General features: G+C 40.5%; 1 protein-coding gene and 1 pseudogene across 1 annotated transcript in view; one reads left to right on the top strand and one right to left on the bottom strand.

Moving 5' to 3' along the window:
* The window catches only part of LOC143645194 (uncharacterized), a 77,257-nt gene extending 60,121 nt beyond the window's left edge, over positions 1 to 17,136 (bottom strand). Inside the window, 5 exon segments of the mRNA XM_077114763.1 lie at positions 5,384 to 5,492; positions 6,196 to 6,217; positions 7,535 to 7,650; positions 8,237 to 8,688; positions 17,034 to 17,136. Of these exon segments, the coding sequence (XP_076970878.1) occupies positions 5,384 to 5,492; positions 6,196 to 6,217; positions 7,535 to 7,650; positions 8,237 to 8,659 (670 nt within the window). The 5' untranslated portion in view covers positions 8,660 to 8,688; positions 17,034 to 17,136.
* A 5,331-nt stretch (positions 17,137 to 22,467) lies between these two features.
* Positions 22,468 to 23,001, top strand: LOC143645193 (protein lin-7 homolog C pseudogene; annotated as a pseudogene).
* The last annotated feature ends 2,249 nt before the right edge of the window (positions 23,002 to 25,250 follow it).

Below are 25,250 nucleotides of genomic sequence, written 5' to 3'. Positions count from 1 at the left end.
TTTGAGCTAATTTTGTATAAAGTATAGGCCTTCAGTTGAGGCTCATTTTTTTTTTTTTTTTTTTTTTTTTGCATATGGGTGTCCAATTGCTCTAGCATCATTTACTGAAAATGTTATCTTTTGGACATCATGCACCACAACTGTGTCTTACTGACTTCCCCTCCCATATTGGTGGTGCCACCAAGTAGGGAGAGGACTTACAGACAAACAAGAGAGTGTTTTGAACAAATATCACTTTGTTCAGTCTGGCTGGCCCTTAAAAGGGGTGCAGGAATCGCAGGGTCCGAACCCAATCATGGCCTGGTGCACAGCTCCTGTGGCCCAGGACTTCCTTTCACTCACAAATTCACACACATTCAACCAACACATCCTTCCCAAACAGGCCCTGAAGATTTCCATTTCCCCTGGTCATCCAGATGAAGCTGTACTCAGATAGTCTTGGGAGGTGATCAGACCCACCTTCCACTCAGGCTCCCCTCGCCTGTCATGAGTGGGCTGAAACTGATGTACCCGGGTGTTTACCACTCAGACAGGTGGTGTTTCCAGGACCCTGGTTCCAGAAACTATCCCAGATGGTTAGTTTGGCTGTGATGAGCACCCTGCCTGGAGAGCTCAGAGGTCTGAAAGATGGGGAAAGTCCTGATGTCAGCACTGAACCCCATCGGGTCTCTGGTCTGGGCAACGCCGCTGCCACGGGCAAGGGAGGTGAGAATATGACCAGCCTTTAGATCCCGGAAGAATCCCCAGAAATGAAGTGCAAAACCAGGAACAACCCTTTGCAAGAGCCTCCAGGAATATTATGCAGAAACAGGACTGGAGCGCATAACCAGGAACGAAGTTGTAAGCTTCCAGGAACGTTACATGGAAACAGAATGATCCAGGATTGAGGCCCTGACGTTTCAGGAAGTAGGTTTTATTAGTCTATGAACATAGGGATCAGCTGAGTAGCTTCTGAAAGTCTAAGCCCTGAATTGGGGCTGATACAAGATTTTTATAGATAAGACAGTTTGTTAGATGTAGGGTGGTCCTAATATGGCAACTGGTGATGTCTGAAGGAGATGATTGGCTGCATGCCAGTGATCAGACCTGTAAGGATTGCAAAGTTGAGTTTACAGAAGTGGATGAGCGGTTATGGGGGTGGGGGCTCCTACAGAAGCATCTTATCTTTGCTTACCTGTGCTTTCAACCATCCTTGGGGCTGGGAGACTTTCCAAAGAGGGAGCAGCTTGAGTAAACAAGGAGCCCGCTTGCTGCCAAGGGGCCTGCGTGCTACATTATATCCAGACACACTCCATCTTAATGCTTCATGAAAGGAACAGGTCTCGTTTGTATTACTACAATTCTGAGCTGCACACCCCTTAGAGGATCTTAATGGTTAACAGGAAGCATTAAGTAGTGTTACACTACTAGACCCTCAACAATCCTCCCAATGGATATACTCACTTTCTGGAGTCCATAAAGGATGATATGTTCACAATGGTTTATCAGGAGGACTAAGGCCTGTACTATTATTAGACACATATTTAAAACTCATTCCTGATATTAAATGCAATTGTGTCTTTTTAACATTTTTAAGTTTGGGGGTAACTGACAACCAAGTTTGATAAGTTAAATTTAAACATCCTTCAGCAGGGCCAACACATAAAAGTAATTCTGCAAATCCCCGAGTAAATGATTTTGTAAACAGGCTTCTGCCTGTTTACTCAAAGGAGGGAGAATAACATGGGAGGACTCTTGCTCATGTAAGGCACGGGTGTGCTCCCTTCCTTTAAGTGTGATCTGGGCAATCAAGTCCACATAAGGAGATAAGGATTTAACCATACTATTTGGTAGAAACATCCATTTTACAATACTATCCTGTTGCATAAAAGACCCCAGTAGGGGAATGTAGAGAATGGAAAATGATCAATGGTATGGGTTTTTATGAGTCAATCAGTCCTACTGAGGCTTTCTGAATTTTCTTTTCAATGATCTCTAATTCTTGTTCAGCCTCTTTTGTCAAGAGTCCAGGGCTGTTTAACTGAGGATTTCCCCGAAGTAAGGGAAAGAGATTAGACAATTCGTAGGTTGCAATACCCACCTTGGGTCTTAACCAAGTTATATCTCCTAATAATTTCTGCAAATCATTCAAGGTCTTAATAGAGTCTCTTCGAATTTGAACCTTTTGAGTCTTAATTGTAATGTTGTCAACTATAGACCCAAGGTATGATGCAGGAGTAGTCTTTTGTATTTTTTCAGGGGCAATTTTTAATCCTGCATCAGTCAAGTTTTTATCTAAAGCTTGATATGCTTGAATTATGTCATCCATATAATGAATGATGTACATGAAGGAAATTGTAATCTAACAGCTTCTAAAACCTTGGCTACAAACTTTTGACATAGAGTGGAACTATTAAACATTCCCTGAGGGAGATATTTCTATTGGAACCATTTCATAGGCTCCTTATTATTAAAAGATGGTACAGAGAATGCAAATTTTTCTCAGTCCTGAAGAGCCAAAGGTATGGTAAAAAAAAAAAAAATCCTTTAGATCAATCCCTACAAATGGGATCAATCACTGCAGTTTTAGGGATCATAGATGGTATAGGTGATCCTGGCTGTAATGCACCCATAGGATGAATCACTGCATTAACAGCTCGGAGTCCTGTTAGTAACCTCTATTTTCCTGATTTTTTTGTAATAGGGAACACTGGAGAGCTTCATGGACTAAAAGATTCTTCAGTATGATCCATATTCAACTGTTCTTTGACTAATTTATGACGTGCCTCCAGTTCTTCTCCAGGTAGAGACTGCTATTCAACCCAAACTGGGGTGGATGTAGTCCACTTAAGAGGAATAGGTTTGGGTGATCTGAGGAGGCTAGAATGAACAGTGGCCATGAAAGAGAAAGGCGAGTAGCTGAGGCCCTCATGATTTTCATTAGCCATAGAAGAGATCAGGTCAACAATACCTTGATAGTGTTTACCTAGTCCTAGTCCCATAATATGTCCTTGCTTCTTCATCAGCTGCTGACTCTGGTTACTGTATTGACCAGGCTTTGGGATATAAATTTCAGTTTACCATTGTTGTAACGTCACCATCCCAAAGGTTGATCGGTAAGTCTGCAACATATGGCTGTAGAGTGGCAAGCTGACCATCAGGTCCCTGACAACGAAAAATGTGAACATTTTGCTTCAACCCCTTAGTAGTGCCAAGTTCTGCAGCAGAAATAGAGGATTCCTGAAATGGCTGGAGGAGGGCCAATGACTGGAGCTAAGAACAGAAATGTCAGCCCCAGTATCAATAAGTACTTTAAACATTCTATTTTGAATAGTAACTTTACAGATGGGATAAGACTCTACAATTTTTTCAGTTAAAAATACTCCAGCTGTCCCTTTGCTTCTAATACCCTTGTCACCTCGAGCCCTTTTACTAGCTCCTATGGGAGTGTAAGGAAGTAGGGGTAGTTGAACTATACGGTCTCCATAATTAGCCTTCCAAGGAACTGATGTAGACATAATAACTTGAATTTCACCGTGATAATCACAATCAATCACCCTAGTACATACCCTAACTGCCTGAGAGGTGAAACTGCTCCTTCCAAGGAGGAGTCCGACAGTGCCAACAGGCAGAGGTCCCTTGATTCCAGTTTTTACAGGGACCGGCACCTCCCCAGGGAGCAAGATAACAGGCTCTGCAGCAGGGATGTCTACAGCTGCACACCCTACTGTGGCAGAGGATAAATCCAAAGCACTGTGGAGCATGGGGGACTGTTGGGATCGTTCTGCTGAACAGGGAGGGCCTCCTTTTGATAAGAGGCCGGGAGCTGGACCCACTGGGAGTTTCCCAGCAAAGGGGTTCCATCCTTATGATATACAGATCTACATTGATTAGGCTAATGATTCCCTCTACAACCCTGGCTGCTTTTGAGGGGGAGCATTTTGTCCTGAATTTAACATTGGCTCCCCTGGGTTTCTTCTGACACTCCTTTCTAGTATGTCCAAGTTTTCCACAATTTAAACATTCTCCAGGGAATGTATTATTGACTCAATCCAGCCATAGCTTGAGCCATCATTGCAACTCGGTTACTCTCTGTCCCTATCCCTTGACACAATTTAATATATCTTTTAAGATCCACTTTTCCTTTCATTACTCCAGTAGTCTTTTGACAATCTTGATTAGCATTCTCATAAGCCATTAATTGCAAAATAGTATCAGCTACTTCTACATCATTGACCTGTTTTTTAATGGCCTCTTGTAACCGGCCAATAAATTCAGGGTAGAGCTCTTGAGGTCCCTGCACAACCTTTTCAAAAGAGACAAGAGGCTCACTCTTAGTTTCAATTTTTTCCCAAACCCTTAGGCAACAGCACCAAATGTGAGCAGTAGCCTGATCATTCATCGTTAGCTGATTTTCTACTCCAGCCCAATTTCCTGCTCCTACTAACTGATCGAGAGAAATAGGGATGTTATGGGCTCTGTTGTGAGCAGTCTGAGTTTCTGCATGATCCATCCACCAAGTTTTAAATTGTAAAAATTCTCCAGACCCCAGAGTGGTACATGCTAGTGTAGACCAATCAACTGGTATCAGTCTGGAGCTTTCAGCAAGACCTCGTACTAAATTGAAAGTAAAAGGAGAGTTAGGACCGTATTGCTGTATGGCCAAATTCAAGTCCTTCAAAATTTTAAATGAGAAAGTTCCATAAGTGAATTCATAGATTCTGTTCAGGTTGTTTGCATCAACCCTGGGACCTACCCTTTCATACACAGTAACAGGGAAAGCCATTTCAAGAGCCTCAAGGTCCCCCTCCCTCCTAGCCTGTAGGATGCCCTGCTGAAAGGATGATAATTTTGGTCAGGTAACTCTGGACATCAGTGGAGGAGGTGGGGGAGGAGATGGAGGCAAGTCAGCCTCTCTAAAATCAATTAATGTAGGGGCCGAGGGCTAATCAATTTTAACATAGGAATCCTCAGAAGATTTAATAGGAGGAACTTTATCAAATACCTTTTCCTCTTCCTCCTTCTCCTCCTCAGTCTGCAAAAGTTCTGGAACAGATTTAATAAGAGTCCAGGTAGGCCAGATAGTGATGGGGGGTGGGACTCCTTGCACATGCAGCCTTTTTAACTTTTTACCCACTCGTTCCCAATCTCCTAATTTTAAACTGCCCAGTGTTGGAAATCAAGAACAGTGTTTCTCTATAACTTGCAAAAGTTCCATAATGCAGGGCTCACTGGCCTTAGCTCCTCCTGCTTTGAGGAGTTGTCTCAGGAGACAGATATACGGATGATATTTCATCATGCTATCTCCATTTCCCATGGTCACCGTGTAAAAATATCCGAGTATCTTTACCTTCTGAGGACTTCGGAGGCCTCTGAAACTACTCGGGGTTCTGCGGCGATATACCAGTTTCAGTTTCGCTCAGGTGATCCTTCTTCCATTCAGGTCCTCTTCGGGCATGACTTGCTGAGTCCAGCTCAGCAAAGGGTGAGGTTGATTGGAAGGCGAGGCAGAACTCAAAAAACAAAACACAAGAGAGCATTTAAAAATGGGAACAGGGGACTCAGTCTCAAGCACTGAGAGACTCGAGGACTCTGAGTTCCTCATGGTATTTACTCAGGCACTTCAAAACAGAAAGTATCTTTCATGATTGTTATTGTTTTTTCTTGAACTGCCTCATCAACATTAGTCTCAGGCACATCGTAAAGGTTCAGATGTTTCTTTCTGCAAATAATCATGTGCTGGCCAGGACAGTGTTCCACCCTGGCAGGGCCTGGTGTTTGAAGGTCAGCACCCCTATCTGCTTCATGGAAACATTCTAACCTCCGGTCATTTTCCCACACTTGGCAGACAAAAAGGATAGGATACTACCTCCATCCCAATAATACGGGAAGCACCTATGAAATACAAACACCAGTGCTAGATGAAGGCACATCATAAAATTTATGATGTCAGAAGCTGCAACATTTCATCATAATACCTGTCTTGGACCCAATAATGTGACTTCCCCCAACCCAAATTCCTTACCATGAATCTGGTTGATTCTCAATAGTTATGGAACACTCAACACTGATTTGTGACCAGAAACTTAAGGGAAAAGGATATCCAAATTTTCCTTCCCTGAAAGACTTTTCATTTTAGTTGATCACCATGTAACTGTCATGGATACAAACCACTTTTTAAAATGCAGAAGGTTCACCCCTGGTCTCCATGCATACCTTTCCATGATGCATGCGTATCCTAGGGAAAAGAGAGAAAGCATGAGTCAGGGAGTGAATGGCCCTCTCCCCAAGTACAAAATCCTTATTATATCCAACGACCACTCCCTGATTTCCTGATTTGGCAGGAATAGAGAGATGATCCCAGTGTGAGGGCCAAAAACTAAATACAAGACCCAGATGGATGAACAGCTAAAGACCCATGGGAAGTTGTCAGGTTCCCTAAAGAGTAGAAGCAGCTTTGACGCTACTGGAAGTACAGCAAGAGGCTTTCAGTGCAAACATGGGCTGTATTTACAAGGAAGAGGCCCATAGTTTTGCTTACCCAAATATATATGACTCGCCATGAACTGATTTGAATAATTCACTTTTTCATTTATTCAATGTACGCAAAGTGATACACTACTATTTGCCAATGATTACCCCAGGCTTTGGAGAATCCAGGATGTCCAATTAATACAGTCCTCAAGAAATTTACATTATTTTGGGAGAGGGACATACAAACGGGAGCACTGACATGTGGTTATTTTTTTTCTTTTTTTTTTTTTGGTGCATGGTCCAGGAATTGAACCCAAGTCTCCTGCATGGAAGGCAAGCATCCTACCACTGAACCACTCGTGCACCCTTGGCATGTGTTTTTCAAGCCTCTCTCTTCTCATTCTAAACACTAACTCCAAGTCACCTCAACCGCTCCATTAAAATGCAACACATATATATGTTCTGTCGATTTTCAACTCTCTAGTTTTAGTCATATTTCTCTTTTAAATGCAGGTTAATATATTCATTAGTGAAGAAACCACAGGAATCAGCCACTTAAGTTGTCTAACACATAACTTACTATTCAACAGCCACATCATCTATTCTTTTATATGCTATTGTCCTTAAAGTTACTATTATCCACTTAGACACTCTTCTAAAAATGAAAATATCTTGACCTAAATTTCAGTCTCTACCAAACCAATATCCATAGCCACAATGTCCTTCATCATTTGTTCTTTTTCATCATTACTGATGCTGTTTACTTGTCTGAATATATTTGTGACAATATATTTAGTCTCCTTTACTCCAGCTTTCCTCTTCAGGTCAACACACTAAGCCAACAACTGGGTTGACATATATAAAAATGGCTTTACTCTCTGTATTGGGCTTTTTGATTGTATATGATATAAACAAAATAAAGATGTATTAAGTAGAAAAAAGGATTCGGAGTAGAAGTTTTATCTATAGTCAGAACTAAATTGTGAGGCTACACAAATCACTGTGTGTTGTTAATGGAAACAGAGGAATTGTATATATTAATTCAGCTAAGATTGAGTGATAAACCCATCCTTCACACCCTCAAGAAGAGTCTCCTCTTGCCTTCCAGAAAGCTTTCTCTTCTCTGACGTCTGCTTCCAACTTCTCAGCTTCCTTCTGGTCCTTCCTCAGCTGCTCCAAAAACAACTGGAGCTTCTCCTGTGAGAAAGGAATCACACCAGAGTTAAACAATGGCTTTCTTTGCCCAGGACAGAGGATAAATTAGGGCAAATTCAGGCAAATCTCAGACAATGAGAAATTACAGAAATCATAAAGCAGGCAATTAGAATTTTTGACTTGGAAGAAAATTTGAGGAAGTGAAAATATTCTCTAAGTCCCAAGCAGTAAAAGTCACTACTCTCTTGCCAAGAATAGTAGCTTAATTCTATCTTATCTTAGAAGAACCTGGTCCTGCAGTAAGGAACATCCTTTCCTCTCAAACCCCCAAGATCTCCAGTTGTACTGTGCTCAGAGGAAGAATCTTGGGTACTAAATCTCCACCCTTTTGGGACAAAGTACAAAATAATCTGTGCATGGCCATGACTCTGTACTCTAGGCTTATCTTTATTTAAGTGGGTAAAATGCACAAAAGGGTCATTTAGACCTTCGAAGATGAACAAAAGGTACAGAAAGAGAGAGCAAGGCTCAGCATTATGGTGACAAAATTATTAAAGTAGGATGCAAGGTAGTGATTTCCCATCAGGTTACACTTTCTGCCCTGTATCCCTCCATCTTGGGTTCCCACCTGGTACTCCTGGGCAGCCTCCTCCACCAGGAGTGTGTGGTGACCGTGGTGCTCCTGCGACCGCTCACAAAGCCAGCAAATGACCTTCCCATCCTCCTTGCAGAAGAGCTGGAGTTTTTCTCCATGGTGCACACAAAGACTTAACTTTGGCTACTTCCCTGAGTCCAATCCCACGTCCTTGAGCCTCTTCACTGTGTTGGCCAGATGCCCATTAAGCCAGAGGTTCTCAGGTTGGTAGCTAGTTCTGCACACAGGACAGCTGATTTGCCCTTCTTCACTGATCTCTGATTGCTTGCTATTCCCTGTTATGCAGGCTTGGCATAAGCTGTGGCCACAGTCTGTACTCATGGGTTCTGTCAGGAAGTCCAGGCAAATGGGGCAGGTCACCTCCTCCTGTATGTCCACCAGGATTTCTGAAGCCATATGGTTGCTCCATTCTTGTTTATAAATTCCTGCATGATTAAAGGGGCAAGGTAAGTAAGGTGGGAATCAAATGGATACTGATTGGGCAGAAATCAAGAATGTGCCAAGACCAAAATACTGAAAGATAGAAAAATGAGAGAGAAAAACAAAGAAAAGAGTTAGATGGCTGGGTAAAAAGGGCTTTCCACAATAATTTCTTCCTAGCTCACATCGTACAACAAATTACATCCTTAATGCAAGGATCGTTATTTTCCTTTATTGTTACTGGCCAAAGAAAACACAATGCCTTTTCTACCAACACCCTGTGTGACCTACCACATACCCTTTTTCTTGTCCACACCAAAAACATATCCTTAAGGTATTTGCAAAGTCCCTTTCGGGGAATGGTGAGAAAGGGGAAAAATTCAACTTCCCCAAGTTGAATTCTTGAAATTCTCACAAGCAATATGGACAACCAAAGCTATAGGCTGAGCCCCCAGTCTTGGGGTTTGTTCATATGAAAGTTAACCCTGCAAAGCCTACTTAAATTAGGCCTAAGAATCACCCCCAAGAGAACCTCTTTTGTTGCTCAGATGTGGCCTCTCTCTCCAGCCAACACAACCAGCAAACTCACCACACACACACCCCATCTACGTGGGACATGACTCCCAGGGGTGTGGACCTTCCTGGCAACGTGGGGCAGAAATCCTAGAATGAGCTGAGACTCAGCATCAGGGGATTGAGAAAACCCCTATAATGAGCTGAGACTCGGCATCAAGGGACTGAAAAAACCTTCTTGACCAAAAGGGGGAAGAGTGAAACGAGACAAAATAAAGTGTCAATGGCTAAGAAATTCCAAACAGAGTCAAGAGGTTACCCTGGAGGTTATTCTTATGCATTAAATAGATATCACCTTGTTAGTCAAGATGTAATGGAGAGGCTGGAGGGAATTGCCTGAAAATGTAGAGCTGTGCTCCAGTAGCCATGTTTCTTGATGATGATTGTATAATGATGTAGCTTTCACAATGTGACTGTGTGATTGCGAAAACCTTGTGTCTGATGCTCTTTTTATCTATCTTGTCAACAGACAAGTAGAACATATGGAATAAAAATAAATGATAGGGGGAACAAATGTTAAAATAAATTTAGTTTGAAATGCTAGTGATCAATGAAAGGGAGGGGTAAGGGGTATGGTGTATGTGAATTTTTTTTTCATTTTCTTTTTATTTCTTTTTCTGAATAGATGCAAATGTTCCAAGGAATGATCATGATAATGAATATGCAACTATGTGATGATATTGTGAATTACTGATTATATATATAGAATGAAATGATCAAAAGTTAAGAATGTTTGCGTTTGATGGTTTTTGGTATTTAAAAAAAAAATTATATAAAAAAACAACACATCCTTGATGCAAAACACACCAAATGCAAAGATCCTCAGGATTTTACACTTGCTTTCTCATAGCATGGAATGATTCTTCCCTGGTAATAATTTATTCTTATACTTCAGTCTCTCTTTACTAGTCCTGTCACGTTCTCCCCTTACACTTCTCCTTAAGAAAGGTCTGCTCTAACTACCTTATCTAAGACACAACCAGTTTCATTACCTGCTATACATCTGCAATGATTTCTCTTATACATCTGCAATGATGACAATATGTGTACACATGAAGAGAGCAACCTTTCATTAAATGTGGAAAGACAGATGGTAAGTGACTCACAAACAACGTTTATATTCAATATATAGAGATGGAATGAATCTAATGTATTTAGATTCTTCCTTCAGTGGTCTGTCTCCAACCACACAGAGTTAAACAAATACAGAGATAAATGCACAAGCTCAATTAACACCCTAAAACATGGAGGTGTGGAAATGATTTGTCCAGACCAGCTGGCAGATTCTGAGGATCTTCTGTTTGCAGATGGTAGGATTTCACCTTGTCCGAGATATGTGACAAGTACAATGACAGGAGTCCAAAAATGCATGTGTATTATGTATAGTAGGGAACGGATGTGGTTACGGATATATTTTTGGGATCACACATGTCAGAGACCTAGGAAATAGAAACAAAGATGAGATGGCTGTGACTTTTTGAAAACAATTCTCAAAATATAAGATGATGTCATTCAACAAATTATCCTTGATGATAGATTATATGCTAGGACCTAGACTAAATTCCCAAAATATAAAGATGAGTTTAAATAGTTTTAAATAGTGGACTCAATAGCACCTGAAAAGTCAACAAGATTAAATAATCAGCTACATATGTATAAAAGAGCAGATGTTTCGGTTTCTGGTGCTTGCCCATGCAAAAAAAAAAAAGAAGAACAGATGTGACAAAGACTACTAAAGAGACGTGTGCATTATTGGGAAATTAAACAATGTGGCAGATAAAGTTACTCAGGAATTCCAAATTGAAACCATAAGATTGAACTGAAAAGTGAAGAAAATGAACGAAATACGGAAAAGAAAGAAGAGAACGTTCTACCTGGAAGAAAGTGCATTCGAATGTCCTGTTCAGGGAAGGCACAGCATCTGCTTTGAGTTTTATGTGTGCTATGAGTGCACAGAGCTGCTAGGCCTCTGGTGCCATATAAGACAACAGTACCCAGAAGATGCCACACTTCTCAAACAATGTAAAAGTGATGGTCTCTTTCCTAGAGTAAGTAAAAATTATAAAGTATCCAATAGAGGACAGTAAAGACATAATCATGCCACTTGAGTTGTGAAAGTTTAGGGGGATTCAAGGTAGGAATGGAGAAATCACTGAGAACGCATGCACAGTTAACCAAGGAGAGACTATGGGATTTTGCAGGATAAATTGATGGGGGAAATGGAGAGAAACAGATGAGGGTGAGAGATAAACTGAAGTAAAAGTGTCAGGATTGGGAATTAGATTGGATTTGTATGAACAAAGTGTTAACATGAGGTTTGAGTCCTTTCTTCCTGTGAAGAGCACACTGGCATAATTTGGGTTTATTTCTCCCCTGGAAGTTTACTGAGTTAATATAAAATGAAACATCAGCTGCTTTGCTAGGACACATAATGTATAGTAAAAATTGCCGAGTTGGGTAAAGCCTATTTGGACTGAGAAGACTGTAAGTGAACTTTCAGCTTCAATTGGTAAGCACAGACCTCAGCTCACACCAGAGGATTATGGCTTTTGTAATAAATGTCACCCTTATTGTACCATGGAAACTGTCTCAGGGATCTTAGTTCTTACTCCTATGGAGCAGTAGGGTTACTTAAGTTATGGTAGGTTCCCACACATCTGCCTAGTCAAGTTTCTTACAAAGCTCTGAGAGGAGGTAAAATACCTCACTTAGTGATCCTTTGAGCAGCCATGCTAACCAACTGTGTCTCTTGTCCTGTTTACCCTGGAAAACTAAGCAAACCTGGCCAGTTTATGTTCTATTAGGTCATGCTTGCAGGAATGGCAATCAAAATTGAACTACTGGTGGCAGTCCATGAGGCAGCATAGCAGAGTGGTGCATAGTGAGGCTGACTCCAAGAACCTGGGCTGGGAGGCAAGAAAGGAACAGGCAAGGAAACATATAGCAGAAAACAACAAAGATCTTAGTAGATATGCATGTTTTAATGGTTTCCAAGCTTTGATGTAAAAGATGACATGAACAAGAAAATCTTTCCTTTGTTCTGTACAAGGAAGATGGGGTGGTTTTGAAGCTATATGATGTTAAACATAAACCTAGGAAAAACTGTCCACTCTTCCCATCACCCAACAAGTGAACCTGAAGAGAAACAAGGCCAACTGGGGGCTGGAGAGCTCATGCAGCCAATGGTTCACATAATGAAGATCAGCCAAAGGCCATATGCAGAGGGCTCGGGGCCACAGCTACCAACGGCCAGATCAGACTGAGGGGGTGGCAAGATCAATGGTTTCCATATGAAAAATGTCCACATTGTTTATGAGCTGAGCTGTGAACCAACCATGGGAGCAGGGCCTCCAATTAATCTCTCACCCCACTCAGGATACAACCATTGCTGAGAACATGGGTTTTGTGGATTTGAGGTCCACTACGGGAATATTAGGAGCTGATATCAAAGTATAGAGGTCAAGTGTAGAAATTCCAAAACCCACATACATAGGCAGTGACTCCACCACTGCCTAGGCAGTGATCCAAGGGCTCCACAGCAGTTGGAATGAAAGACAAGGAAATTTGGGTAGAATCTGTTAAGTCAGCTGCTACCATTAACCCAAGATGATTGCAGTCATTCTTGGGTCTTCTCCTGGTATGTAGACTAATGAGAATGCAAATTGACAATGTCCTAGATGTGACAACTAAAGACAAGGAGTACAGATAATAAAAGACAAAAACTAGGCTTTGTATAAATCTAAGCATAATAATAGAGATTTGTGCGTTCTATGCCTGGGATATAACTGTATCTCTGGGCATTATAAAGCCCCAGTTTACAGAAAGTATATGGGAAAAGATCATGTTTCTAAATAGATTGGCGAATGAAATCATACTAAATTTCATTCTGGATAGTGTCATCTAGTACTATTCAATGAATACTTCTTATAAACCTAGCACAATTAAAACCGAAGTAGAAAATAACAAAACAACTCTAAAACCCTGTAATAAGTAGCCTGAAAGTATACTATGTGAGTTCAGAAGACAAGTGCCTAACACGGACTTATGACCCGAAGGGGGACTGGGAAGATGTGGCAGAGGTGATAATACACAAGGTCAACCTTGATACAGTATAACATTCAGATGTGCAGAAGAGAAAAGAGCTTTGTCTAATGTCATCAGCATATCTGAGTTACCCGGCATCAGCATATCTGAGCTGTGCCTTCTTCCATGGGGAGGCCAGGGATGTTAAACACAGAGCATTCTATTTTAACTCCTTCATCTCAGTGGTCTCAGGATATTGTCATCATGACACTTCTTCTGACCCCTTTACATATCATTAACACCAATCCAGAAAATCATTTTATTTTCAAGTAATAAAGGTACCACTTCTGGGCGGGCCGCGGTGGCTCAGCGGGCAAAGTGCTTGCCTGCTATGCCGGAGGACCTCGGTTCGATTCCCGGCCCCAGCCCATGTAACAAAAAACGGAAAAACAAAATACAATAAAACAAGAAAATGTTTAAAGATGTTTCCCTTTCTTCCTTCCTTCCTTCCTTCTATCCTTCCTTCCTTCTCTCTGTCTTTCCTTTAAAAAAAAAAAAAAAAAAAAAAAAAAAAAAAAAAGGTACCACTTCTGGAAATTCTTCTTATTGTTCCTCTTGCTTGTGATCTCTCAGCTGAGCTCTGCTTTTGGGTGGCAAATATGAGTCAAGGAGATGCATGAACAAGGTGAAGGAATTTTAAGAAACTAGAGAGGTTCCCTGAGTCTTGACTTAGGGCACTAGTAGGAATACTGAAGAGAAGCTTCAGCACTGGGAAGCCATCATACCAATAAGATTTCTAAATGTGGACAGATCAGACTGCAAAGGATTTATGTGGAGAGGCATGCAGAAAAGTTTATTAGGCTGAGAGACATCAACCTAATGGGCTTCAAAGATCCCTCCGATTTTGCCCTTATTATCCTGCTCAGTATATTTGTTTCCTCCCAGAGCAATCCAGGCTGGACTCTTGACTCTGCTGAACCCTGTCAGAATTGACAGAAGCCTGGGCTGGGGCCCTTGGAGCCTCCATAGGTTCCCTGTATAAGATTTTCTCACTAGAAATTCAAAGGAAGCTCTGAACCAGAACTAGGCCCACTCTTAAGTGTGAGGATTGAGTCAGTTTCACTTGAGTTAGAATATGAAATGGTATGAGTAGAAAGAAGCAGGGATACCAGAATGTCCTGCTGTCCTCCTGTCCCTTGGACTAGACTCATCCCACTGGGCTTCCTCTATTGTCCATCAGTGCAAAGTCCTCCAAGCACCCCTAAACTATCACAGCAAAATGTACATGTACACAGTTCCTGACCAGTTCTTCCATAAGCTTCTGCCAAAAGTAAACGAATAAAGCTCACTTTCCTTGCAATGAGTCCTGTGCATTGCCACCACTGAAATCCTCCCTACCAAGGACAGACAGGCATTGAGAAAAAATGTGTGTTCCTATTCAGGGGTGGTACAAAGGTAGAGGTTTTAGCATAGGATGAGACCTGGCTAAATCCTGAGCCCCCTTATCTCACTGGATCCTGGCTGTCTGTATAGAGGCTTCCTCTGCCTCTACAGATCAGATGAATAAAATGAAAATGTCTCCATAAAGCAGTGGTAGGCAGCCGTGGGAGGTGCAGAGAATAAATTCGGTGTGGGGTTGAGCCAACACCCTTTAAACTTCCCCTGGCCCTTGGGTCAGGAGCTGCCAAAAGGGAAAGCCTTTTGGCAACCAGAGATCCCAGAAATCAGAAACATTGCAACTCCTTCCCATTCCACTCAGAGCTCACTCTGCAGCCCCCCACAGAGGCAAAGGCTAAATCTGGTCCACATGAATGAAATCTCTCCAATGATCTAGCTTTCTGGTTTCACATATCAGAGAAGCCACTTTGTAACCCAGGGTCATATTAATAAAGCTACCTGCAGTCTCCGCCCCTTCTCTCACAGAAAATCCTGTGGATGTTCTGATGAGTTCCCTGCCACCTGCATCTGTACGTGGACTCCAGGAATAGCCCCCACTGGTCTCGCTGATGTTATCATGGGTCTGCCACAGTCTGTGCTCATCACGGTGCGCGCACCATCAGCCAGAGTGAGTCAAAACAGATGTCAGTCCCGCCACTCCTCTGCTCAGCCATGCCCTCCAAAGTGAAGCCTTTCTTTGCAATTGTCTGATTACGTCCACATGGTCCACTCCTCCCACTGTCTCATCCATCTGACCCACCTCCGGCTCCTCCCCCTGCACTCTGCTCTCCAACCCACCCTGGCCTCCCAGAGGGTTTCTGACCACTCCAGACAAACCCCACCTAAGAGCACTTAAATCCCTCTTTTCCTTAAACAGTCCACCTAATATCACCTTTTCACAATGAGACCTAACCTGAAATCTATTTACGATTGCAAAACCCTGTGGGACTAAACCCAAAATAAAGCCCATTTGTTTTGTTGTTTTAATTCCATCTTTTTACCATTGCCACCTTTTTGCATACTATATTAAATACTTTTTGTTTGCTTAATATCCCTCTATTCCTGCCTCAGAATGCAATCCCTTAGATGCACCTGTATTTACTTATTGTACTTTGAAAGGATGTAAATTACAGTTTGGTCACCTCAGCAGCATACTTTTTCTATTAGGAAATTAAACATTACAGAAATGTTTAATTTATATATATGCATATATTCATTTCTTTCAATGTATTCTGCGCTATTCTAGTCACTGAGGCAGCAATTTAGAACCAGCCAATATGGACTCGGTACTGGTGTAAAGCACAGACTCATGAGGAAGCAGCTGCCTTGAAAGCCGAACAGGTGGAGGAAAGGAAAGGACACATCAGAACAGAATGCAACACGGGGGGATGGAGGTGCATAGCCCTCATGGGTGAGATGAAGATGGGCTTTTTCTGAGGTATTACCAACTCCTGTCCCTAGGTGTGAGCAAGGGAAAACCTGTAAGGAATTGAGGTTAAAGCAGATGTGTTTTTAAGTTGAAGAGTGATGAAGAAAAGTTCTAAGCAGAGGGGACACCCGAGGATCGTGCCAGCCTCGAAGGTACTCCTCCAGAGCACTTAGGGCAGAGCAAGTTCCCTGCGCCCCAACATTCTGGGGGAGACATGATCACAGGAGAATTTGGAGAATTATGCAGCAACCTCTTCTTCCAGCCTACCATCTCTGAACAGGCTAAGTGGCTTCAAAAATTTGTGAAGAAGGCTGTGAATAGCAGCACAGAGGTGATCAAGAGGGAAGGAAAAGATCAGCTTCTGGAGTAACCCATCCTGGTGGAGCCCCTGGCACCCTCTTCCCTCCCACAGAGTCCGGTGAGGGCTCCCATTTCTGCCGGCCCTCAGCACCGCGTGGGCTTTCACAAACAGCCAACAGGGAAACCATCTCACAGGCTTCTCTGGAGAGGAAAGGTGGGGGGGACTTTCCATCTCTGAAGAAAAGAGGACTCTGGCTCCCCCTGGCAAAGTCTGAAAATCAAACCTATTGAATAATAAGGAGAGAGGGTCACTCAGCTCGGAGAACTAGCGGTCAGTCCAGGAAAGAAGTCAGCACTTCACTTCTTCAAGACCCTCCTTCTTTCCGGGCGCCGCTCCCGAGACCGAGGCGGTCCTGGAGCCTGCAGTCACAGCAGCCGCCCGCATCCGGCTCTCTTTCCTTCAGCACAGCTTCGGGATCAAACTCCCACCGGCACAGACAGTTTTCTCATCCCGAATTCTCGCAGCTCTGCCTCCCACAAACCTCCCAGACGGCAGGACAGGGCCAAGCGTGGTCAGGAATCACTCACCAAAACCTGGAGCGCGCCCGATCTGCGCAGAAGACTTCCCCGAGGTTTGCTGCAGAGAAAAGGAAGCTGAGTTCTCAGTTGAAGGCAGGAAATCGAAAGTGAAAGTTGAGGACCAATGAGAGGCCGCCACTTCGGGCTGCTGGCAGACGTCCTGCCCTCGGCTGCGGCCCCGCGAGGCAGTGAGTGAGTTCTTATTCTTACCCCAACTAGTCTCAGGCCCCAGGTATATACCGGAGAGGGACAACCTCCGCTCAGGCTCAGGGTGCCATCTTCTCCTCAAAGCTCCAGCCTGTCCTCCAGGACATGTTTGGTTAACATTTCCAAAACTAGTTATTTCTAGTGAGGACAGAATATTTGAATTAAGAAAAAATTGATTTAAAACTGTATCTTCCCCACAACCTTACCTGAACACTCAGAATGTCAGTTCAATCCTCCAAGTATTAGTTGAGCTTATTGTATAGTCAGGCCCTGTGCAAGTCACTGGGGACAATTGAATGATCAATAAAGGCTTCATATCTGACCCCCTAAAATACAGAATCTGATGGAGGAAATCATCAGCTGTAAAGCTCTGTGTAATTTGGGCTGATATTTGGGCAGTATAAGCAGTTGTCAGTGTGAGTGGGAAAGTAAGTTTGATAAAGCTTCAGTATGTGAGTCTCTGGAGAAAATGTGTCCAAATACATTGAATCTTAGGAGTCTCTTTGAGGATAAGCAATTTCTGCTTCTTATCCAAGCAGCCAAAACAGGAAGGCTTTCCTGGACTAATAGAGGGACAACTGTGTCAGCGTCCTGTACCCAGCAACTAACGAGGCAGGTGAAAACAGAGACGTTAATAGATGGTACCGTACACAGGTAATATTGTATTGAGCTATGCTCACACTTTCATAGTTTTTCCTCCTTTATCCCCTTTTGGTAAATCTGCATCATCATTCAAAAAGTAGAATTGAAAGATTTTCATTTACTGCAAATGCTTTTATGTCCTACCATCCATCTGCTCTTGTTCTGACTGCATGTGTCAGGTGGTCCTGGTATGAGATGATAGAGCATCCATCGCAGGGGTCTCTGGCTGATGCACATTAACCTGTGAGACATGAAAGGTGAATAAGAAATCAACTACTGAGGATTCAAAGCATAGATAATTGTATATTGTTTGCTACTCACAGAGTAATAAACTGATCTTCACTTGCAATCTTTTTTTAAACTCAATTGTAACTATGAGGCAGGAACTGATCATTTTATTTGCATAACTGAGTCATATGATAATTTTCACTTTCTTGAGAATAAGTGAAGTTTATTTACCATCTGAGAGACTGATACTGTTTTTCAAGTTTAGTGATACCATTAATCTCAATTTTATACTGATTGTATTCATAGAGCTACCAGTTTTTCCTTTAACAACATTCTTAATCACATACTACTGTCATTGAGAATCCCTCAAACCCATTCCAATTTCTCAAACTCAAAGTTTCTTAAAGGCAGGCAGGGACCTTGACCTTTTGTTTGTATTATCTCAAATTGATTACAAGGTGTAGAATACAGGGAATGATAATTAAATAGATAAAAGAGATGTATAGCTAGAGATCATTTTAATTAAATTGAACACTTTGATGATAAGACAGACTTCTCATTTGTTGGTGTTCTTGACCTGAACACAACTGCTGTGGCACCTGTTAAAATTCCAAAATCATTAATATTCATATAAACTGTTTCAAAGATTTTAATGAGCAATATGTCACATCTTCTGTTTTCTTCCTAAGGTTTACTCAGAGATATACTTCATTGCTTTGTTTTTAATTCCTTCCTCCCACCACACTCTTAACGATACTACTTCTTTCTTTGCCCACAGTTTTCTCAGAGAGAAAATATTAAAATACTATGTATGGGCCAGAAGAGGGCGATCTCTCATTAGATTCTTCTCTAGTAAGAGTTGTAGGGAATTTTTCCTGTAGGTCTGTGGGCAAAAGGAGTAGATGGCAGCACTGGGGGAACCTGTGCTGCTGGAGACAGATATTTGTAGAGCAATTGCACTGTTGTAAAAACTACAAAAGAGTGGAGGAGAACCACCACAAGAACCTCAGGCTTTACAAAGAATCCTTCAGAGTGAGTTCTGCAATGCTGTAAGAGAAGTATATGAACACATCTACGAGACTGTGGAGGGAAAAATAAGAGAAGCCAAAGCAATAGCTTTGCAAAACACCTGCAGACTCAGAACACTGAGACCTGTGGGTTATGATGGAATGTTAGCTTTAGAACACTTAAGTCAGCCAAAGTTGAGAAACATCCACTTGGCAAACATTCCAGTAAAGACAGAGCAAGAACATGCTCTTTGTCCCATAATCATTACCCCAATAGTAAAGAAACAGGCACTCTCTCTGTCTGCATGTACTGTTAAAGAATAAACACAAACCAAAAGTTGTTTCTGTGCACTCCCTGCTTGACTGAGAAAATAAATACGGTGCTGAGCAAGCGTTCAGGCTCTTGTCCTTTGAGACATGAGTCCCCTGCTCTCATTTTAAAAGACTCTTCTGTGTAAGTGTCTTTATTTTTCAGATTCGTGGTGCATTTCTTGACCCCTTGTGCTAAGCTGGTCTCAGCAAGTGGCACCCAAAGTGGAGCTTGAAGAAGATTTGCCAGAGCGAAAATTGAAATTGTCACATCACGAATCCCCGAGTGGATTTAGAGGCTTCTTGAGTTCAGGAAACAGAAACTAAAGGTAGGGACACTCTCAGGTAAAACAAGTGGGGTAGTCAGGGGAATAGCGAAAGCACACTAAATGTCGCCCCTAGGTCTGTCTTCTGAAACTGTTCCTCCAAGCAGGAGGAGCTAGGGCCAGCGAGCCCTGCATTATGGAACTTTTGCGAGTTATAGAAAAACACTGTTCCTGGTTTCCAACATTGGGCAGTTTAAAATTAGGATATTGGAAATGAGTGGATAAAAAGTTCAAAAGCTACACGTGCAAGCGGTCCCGCTCCGTCATTTTCTGGCCGATCTGGACTATTATTAAATCTGTTCTGGAACCTTTGCAGACTGAGGGTGAGGAGGAGGAAGAGGAAAGGGTATTTGATAAAGTTCCTTCTATTAAATCTTCTGAGGATTCTAATGTTAAAATGAACTTACCCTTGGCCCCTACATTAATTTTGGAGATGCTGACTTGCCGCCACCTCCCACCCCACCCCCTCCGCTGCTGCCCAGAGATACCTGATGACCCCAAATTTGTGGCTCCCCTTTGGTTTTATATTACATATTTTTAAATTGGAGAAGCTGCTTAATATTAAGAAACTCCTTGCTTGCAAGTTTTATCCTTATAGTTTTTCTTTACTTTTAAGTTAAAAAATCTGTTAACTTTCCATTGTATAAACTGGACATCGGCGAAAAACAGCTTAAGATTGAAACTTTAAATTTCAATGGCATCTTATGATTAGATTTGTTTTACAAAAGAAATACCATCAAAAAACTCTGAAAAAGTGAAAATTCTTATTAAAAAATTATATATTGATGTTTCAAATATACATTGACTAAAGCACTTTAAGTATTTGACATTATTTTGGAAAATTTAATTTTGATGGCAATTGTAGGTGGGTGAAATGTTTGCTTGAAGTAATGGCTTAAATATGAAGGATATAAAGGAAAACTCAACCTTTTCTTCATGATTAAGTCTGTTACAGTGTTCACAATCTGAAACTGGATGATTGCTGGAGAAATGACTGACAGTCTGACATCATGGGCTCATACCTGTGCCTGAGTGCATGATATCTTTCGCTGCTAAATCTATGCTGAATTCCCAACTGATGCAGCTAAAGGACTTCTGTAATGAATAACATCAACCACTGAACAGAATTGGACTTGTCTAAATCTAACAATTGCTCAAAAAAGAATCTATGCTATTATGCATGTAAAATATATAAATATATCCCTGATAATTAAAATTCTATTGAAAATGCTTTTCAAAAAATAGATGAGGCAGTAAAAGTCATACACTCTTTCCCCAGATCCTTTACATTTATAGTGGAATGCCCTCACTGGTGCTTGGCATTCAATATTAATAACATTGAATAGTATAATAGGATCTCTGATTCTGCTCTGTTGTTTGTTGTCATATTGTTGTACTCTTTGTCAAACCTTTAATGGGATTAATCTAGGACGCCATGGCAAAAGAATAGAAGAAAAGTATAAGAAGAATACTGTACTTGGTGCTTGGTGTACTTGGCTGGGTAATGCTTTATGTGTTTGTTTTTGCCCCAGACCAGGGTAGCTAGTATAAAAATACTGTACCGGCTGGATAATGTGCTTGTCTATCTCCTAACATATTGTACTGGGTGCCCCAAGCTATGCAAATCTGGGTAATATTTCTTTTCTATTTTATAAATGTTATACTGGCTGGAAAATGTTTCTTTTCTTGCCCCAAACCAGGTGGCTTAATCTATTAATCTAAAGTAATATTGCTGTAAGTGGACCTGTTCTTAATGTATACTCTTATTGTGCTGGCTAAATGATGTTCAAATCATGTAAATACCTAAATTCCTTTAAACCTGTATAAAAACATTTTAATGCTTTGTCCTGCATTTATACAAAATATATGTATACACTAAATCCATCCCCCCCCCAAAAAAATAACCATGGCTTACATCGTGAATAAATCAGATTCTAAGGGTCCGAATGTAAGAGAAAGATACATTTGTGGCGTCTTTTCTGTTCACCTGATGTTGCCATTACATGCAATTGCTATTGTGTGACCTTGGTAAGAAGCAGTTAAAATGTGCACTCTAGCTGGGAGGACTGGCTATCCTCCTAGAAGGAGGTGTACTCTGATAAAGATATCTAGGTCCCAAGAAGTTCCTCTAGGTCCCTAGCCTGATCCTCAAAAACAAAATGGGGGACATAAAGAGAAAAATAAGAGAAGAAGTCAAAACAACAGCTTTGCAAAACATCTGCAAACTCAGAACACTGAGACCTGTGGGTTATGATGGAAGGTTGACTTTAGAACACTAAAGTCAGCCAAAGTTGAGAAACATCCACTTGGCTAACATTCCAGTAAAAATAGAGCAAGTGGGCCATGGTGGCTTAGCAGGCTAAGTTCTTGCCTGCCATGCCGAGACCTGGGTTCACTTCCTGGTGCCTGCCCATGGAAAAAAATAAAGAACAGGAACATGATCTTTGTCCCATAATCATTACCCCAATAATGAAGGAACAAGCACTCTCTCTGTCTGCACATACTGTTAAATAATAGACACAAAGAAAAAGTTATTTCTGTGCACTCCCTGCCTTACTGAGAAAATATATATGGCACTGAGTAAGCGTTCAGGGCTCTTGTCTTTTTGGGACATGAGTCCCCTGTTTTCATTTTAAAAGACTCTTCTGTGTGAGTGTCTTTATTTTTCAGATTTGTGGTGCCTTCCTCAACCCCTCATGCTGAGCTGTGGACATCAGTAGCTGACTTGGAGTGAGAGCTAATGCAACTACAAAGGTTACTGTTGCTACATTTGCTGCCAGTGATAAACAGTGGTTGAGCTACCAAAAACAGAAGAGATGCTTGAAGTCAGTATTATATGAGGGAAATAACAAAACACTCCAATCTATATATTCCAAATAATTCCAGGTGGTATTGCTGGCAGACATGGGGGGGCTCAAATGGGAAAATCAACTCCTTTCTTTTAATGGAGTGGACATTGAAGGAAAACATCATGAAAAAGCTGTATAAACTCTGAAAGCAGTTCAAGGAAAGGTTAAATTAATAGTATGATACACACCCAAAGTTTTAGAAGAAATGGAGTCACATTTTGAAAAAATGAGATCAGCAAAACACAGGCAACCGACAATGCTGTTCAAAACTTTATATCCCGTTTTGCTTTTAGCTAGAGAAAGTTTACTTGTGACCTACTGGGGCTGCAATGTCAATGATTGGAAAAAGCAAAAGTTTCCCATGAAACTCTCCTTGCTACTTTATAAATGCCTATTTAACATTACATAGGCTCCAGGGATGCATCACTTTTTTCTGACAAGAATAAATAAAAGGCGATGAGGGCAATTTTGTCCTGCTGTTTTTCACAGGCCTTTTTCAAATGCAGATTTCGTCATAAAGTTGCTATCGATTTTTTTTTCATTTTTCTTTTTTATAAAGTTGCTAAAGATTTTTAAAAATGCTTTTTAAATATTAAAATGTACTTTTACATTCTTAATCTTTTTTAAAAAAAGCTTTCTTCATTTGGCTGCTTATTTAAAAATAATAATTCTCCCATTCCTTTTTTGCTTACCCTATTTTCTTTTTTCCTGTGAGATTTCTTTACAGTTTTCTGAGAAATTAAACATATACTCTCAGCTACAACAGTTTATTACATTGTCATTGTTAGCATCACTGTTGCATTTTGTACTTTGAAAAACACAATTATATATATAATGGATAGTAGACTATAAATAAGCACAGTGGAAGTTTTTTACTTTTATTTAAACATAATGTATAATGAATATTCATTTGTATTGATTTATAAAAGTAAGTTTTTAAACACTGAACAATCATTCCTAAAATATGTATTCTCTCTAATATTCGAGCATTGATGCAAAAGGATCTAATCTGATTGTTAGTGTTCCTGATTACACCCTTTCTATCCATTTATATTCAATAATATCATAAACTAAAAGTGCAAAAATATGTTCAAATTTCATTTTTTGCCTATTTATTTAATTTAACTATATTTATTATATTTTGGTTCTTTCATTCCTAGGGATGAGCCAAGTAGTTTGTAGCAAGAAATAGCAGAAGCGAAGGTTTTGCCTTTAACTCTGCTAGCCTTAGGAGTTACACACTCTTACTAGCTCAATTTAAAGGAGTGCTTTTAAATAGGAAGTAAAGAGAAGATTATATTCATGATGTATGGAAATTATGAGGGTGATGTAATCATAAAAATCTGCAGACTCTTTGTCAAAATGTACAGGAACTAATTTGTATTAAAATTACTGGATTTAGAGATGTGATCTTTGTTTACAGTTCAAACTATGAAGGGAATTTTGTGAGTTTTTTAAATTTAATTTAATCCTGCCCACTCAATATCACTGTTTTACTGAATGGCTGCTATTAGTGTATGACTGTGACCAAATTCCTTTTTCAAGGCTGAAATTAAAGAGCTGAGGTTCATTTTCTTGTCAGAACTTATAGGAGAATTTGTACATTTTAAAAACATTTTAACTAGTGAAAACGCCTAAAAAGAAGATCATGGATTGGAAGGTAATGAAAAGGAATTTGACGTAATTATCTACCCTGTATAAAAAATGGGCATTTTGTGTCACTCTTTCAGGAAGTTGAGAAATGTATACCTTTTTCTACATGTTTGTGAGCACTGCGAGTCCTAGAATATTATTCCAGTTTTCAAGGATTTTCAAAGTAAGAAGTCAGTCAGCATTGTTATTTATAATTTAGGTATTGAACACTGGATTACGTGGTGAATGCATCTTTAGTCCGCTACAAAATGTGCTTGCATCCACAGGATCATGTTGTAAATTGTATATTTTCAAAATTAATTGATGTTTTAAAATGTTGAGACCAAAGTAGTATACAAGAGTTATGGACTTATTTTAATTTAATTTCATAATTATTAAAGGTATTTGTTTATACAGCTACATATATATTAAAGACAAGGAATATAAAAACAGTAATATTATTGTTAGGCTTGTATTCTTGCATTACAGGGTAAGGAAGTCCTAAAGAAATATTATTTAGTATAGCTATAAATGCAAAAGTTTTTAAGGGTGTTTCAATATTTCATTATAAATTGTAGCTTCCTGGTTCAGTATCTTAGCTTCAGAACTTCAGCCAAGTTAAATTTTTTGGTGTTGAAATTTAGTAACATAGGTAAGCTATTTTTTCCCCTTCTATAGTAATCCACAATCTGTTCTTTGTGTAGTTTGGAACCTATTTATAATTCTTAAAATAAAGACAGTTTAAAGGAGGCAATAAGGTAGTTTTACGTGTTATTGCTGAGCATGAGTAGCAGTACTTTTCGTTAATGTAGTTTTCAGTTTATCCCAGAATTTTAAGCCTTGATCATAGAAAAATTCATCTATTCAGTAGCAAAGATGTACAGTAGTGTTCTAGTATAGGGAGAAATACTAGCGTATAGTGGTCTAGTTCTTTAGCATTTCAGATATGCTTTGTAAAACATCGTCCTCCTCTAAACTTTTAAGTCATTTGCTCAAGCATTTAAGTAGTTTAGTTCAAGCACTTTG

The sequence above is a fragment of the Tamandua tetradactyla genome, chromosome 8, assembly GCF_023851605.1.
Source record: "Tamandua tetradactyla isolate mTamTet1 chromosome 8, mTamTet1.pri, whole genome shotgun sequence".
Lineage (NCBI taxonomy): Eukaryota > Metazoa > Chordata > Mammalia > Pilosa > Myrmecophagidae > Tamandua > Tamandua tetradactyla.
This window is presented reverse-complemented; position numbering and strand designations above follow the sequence as displayed.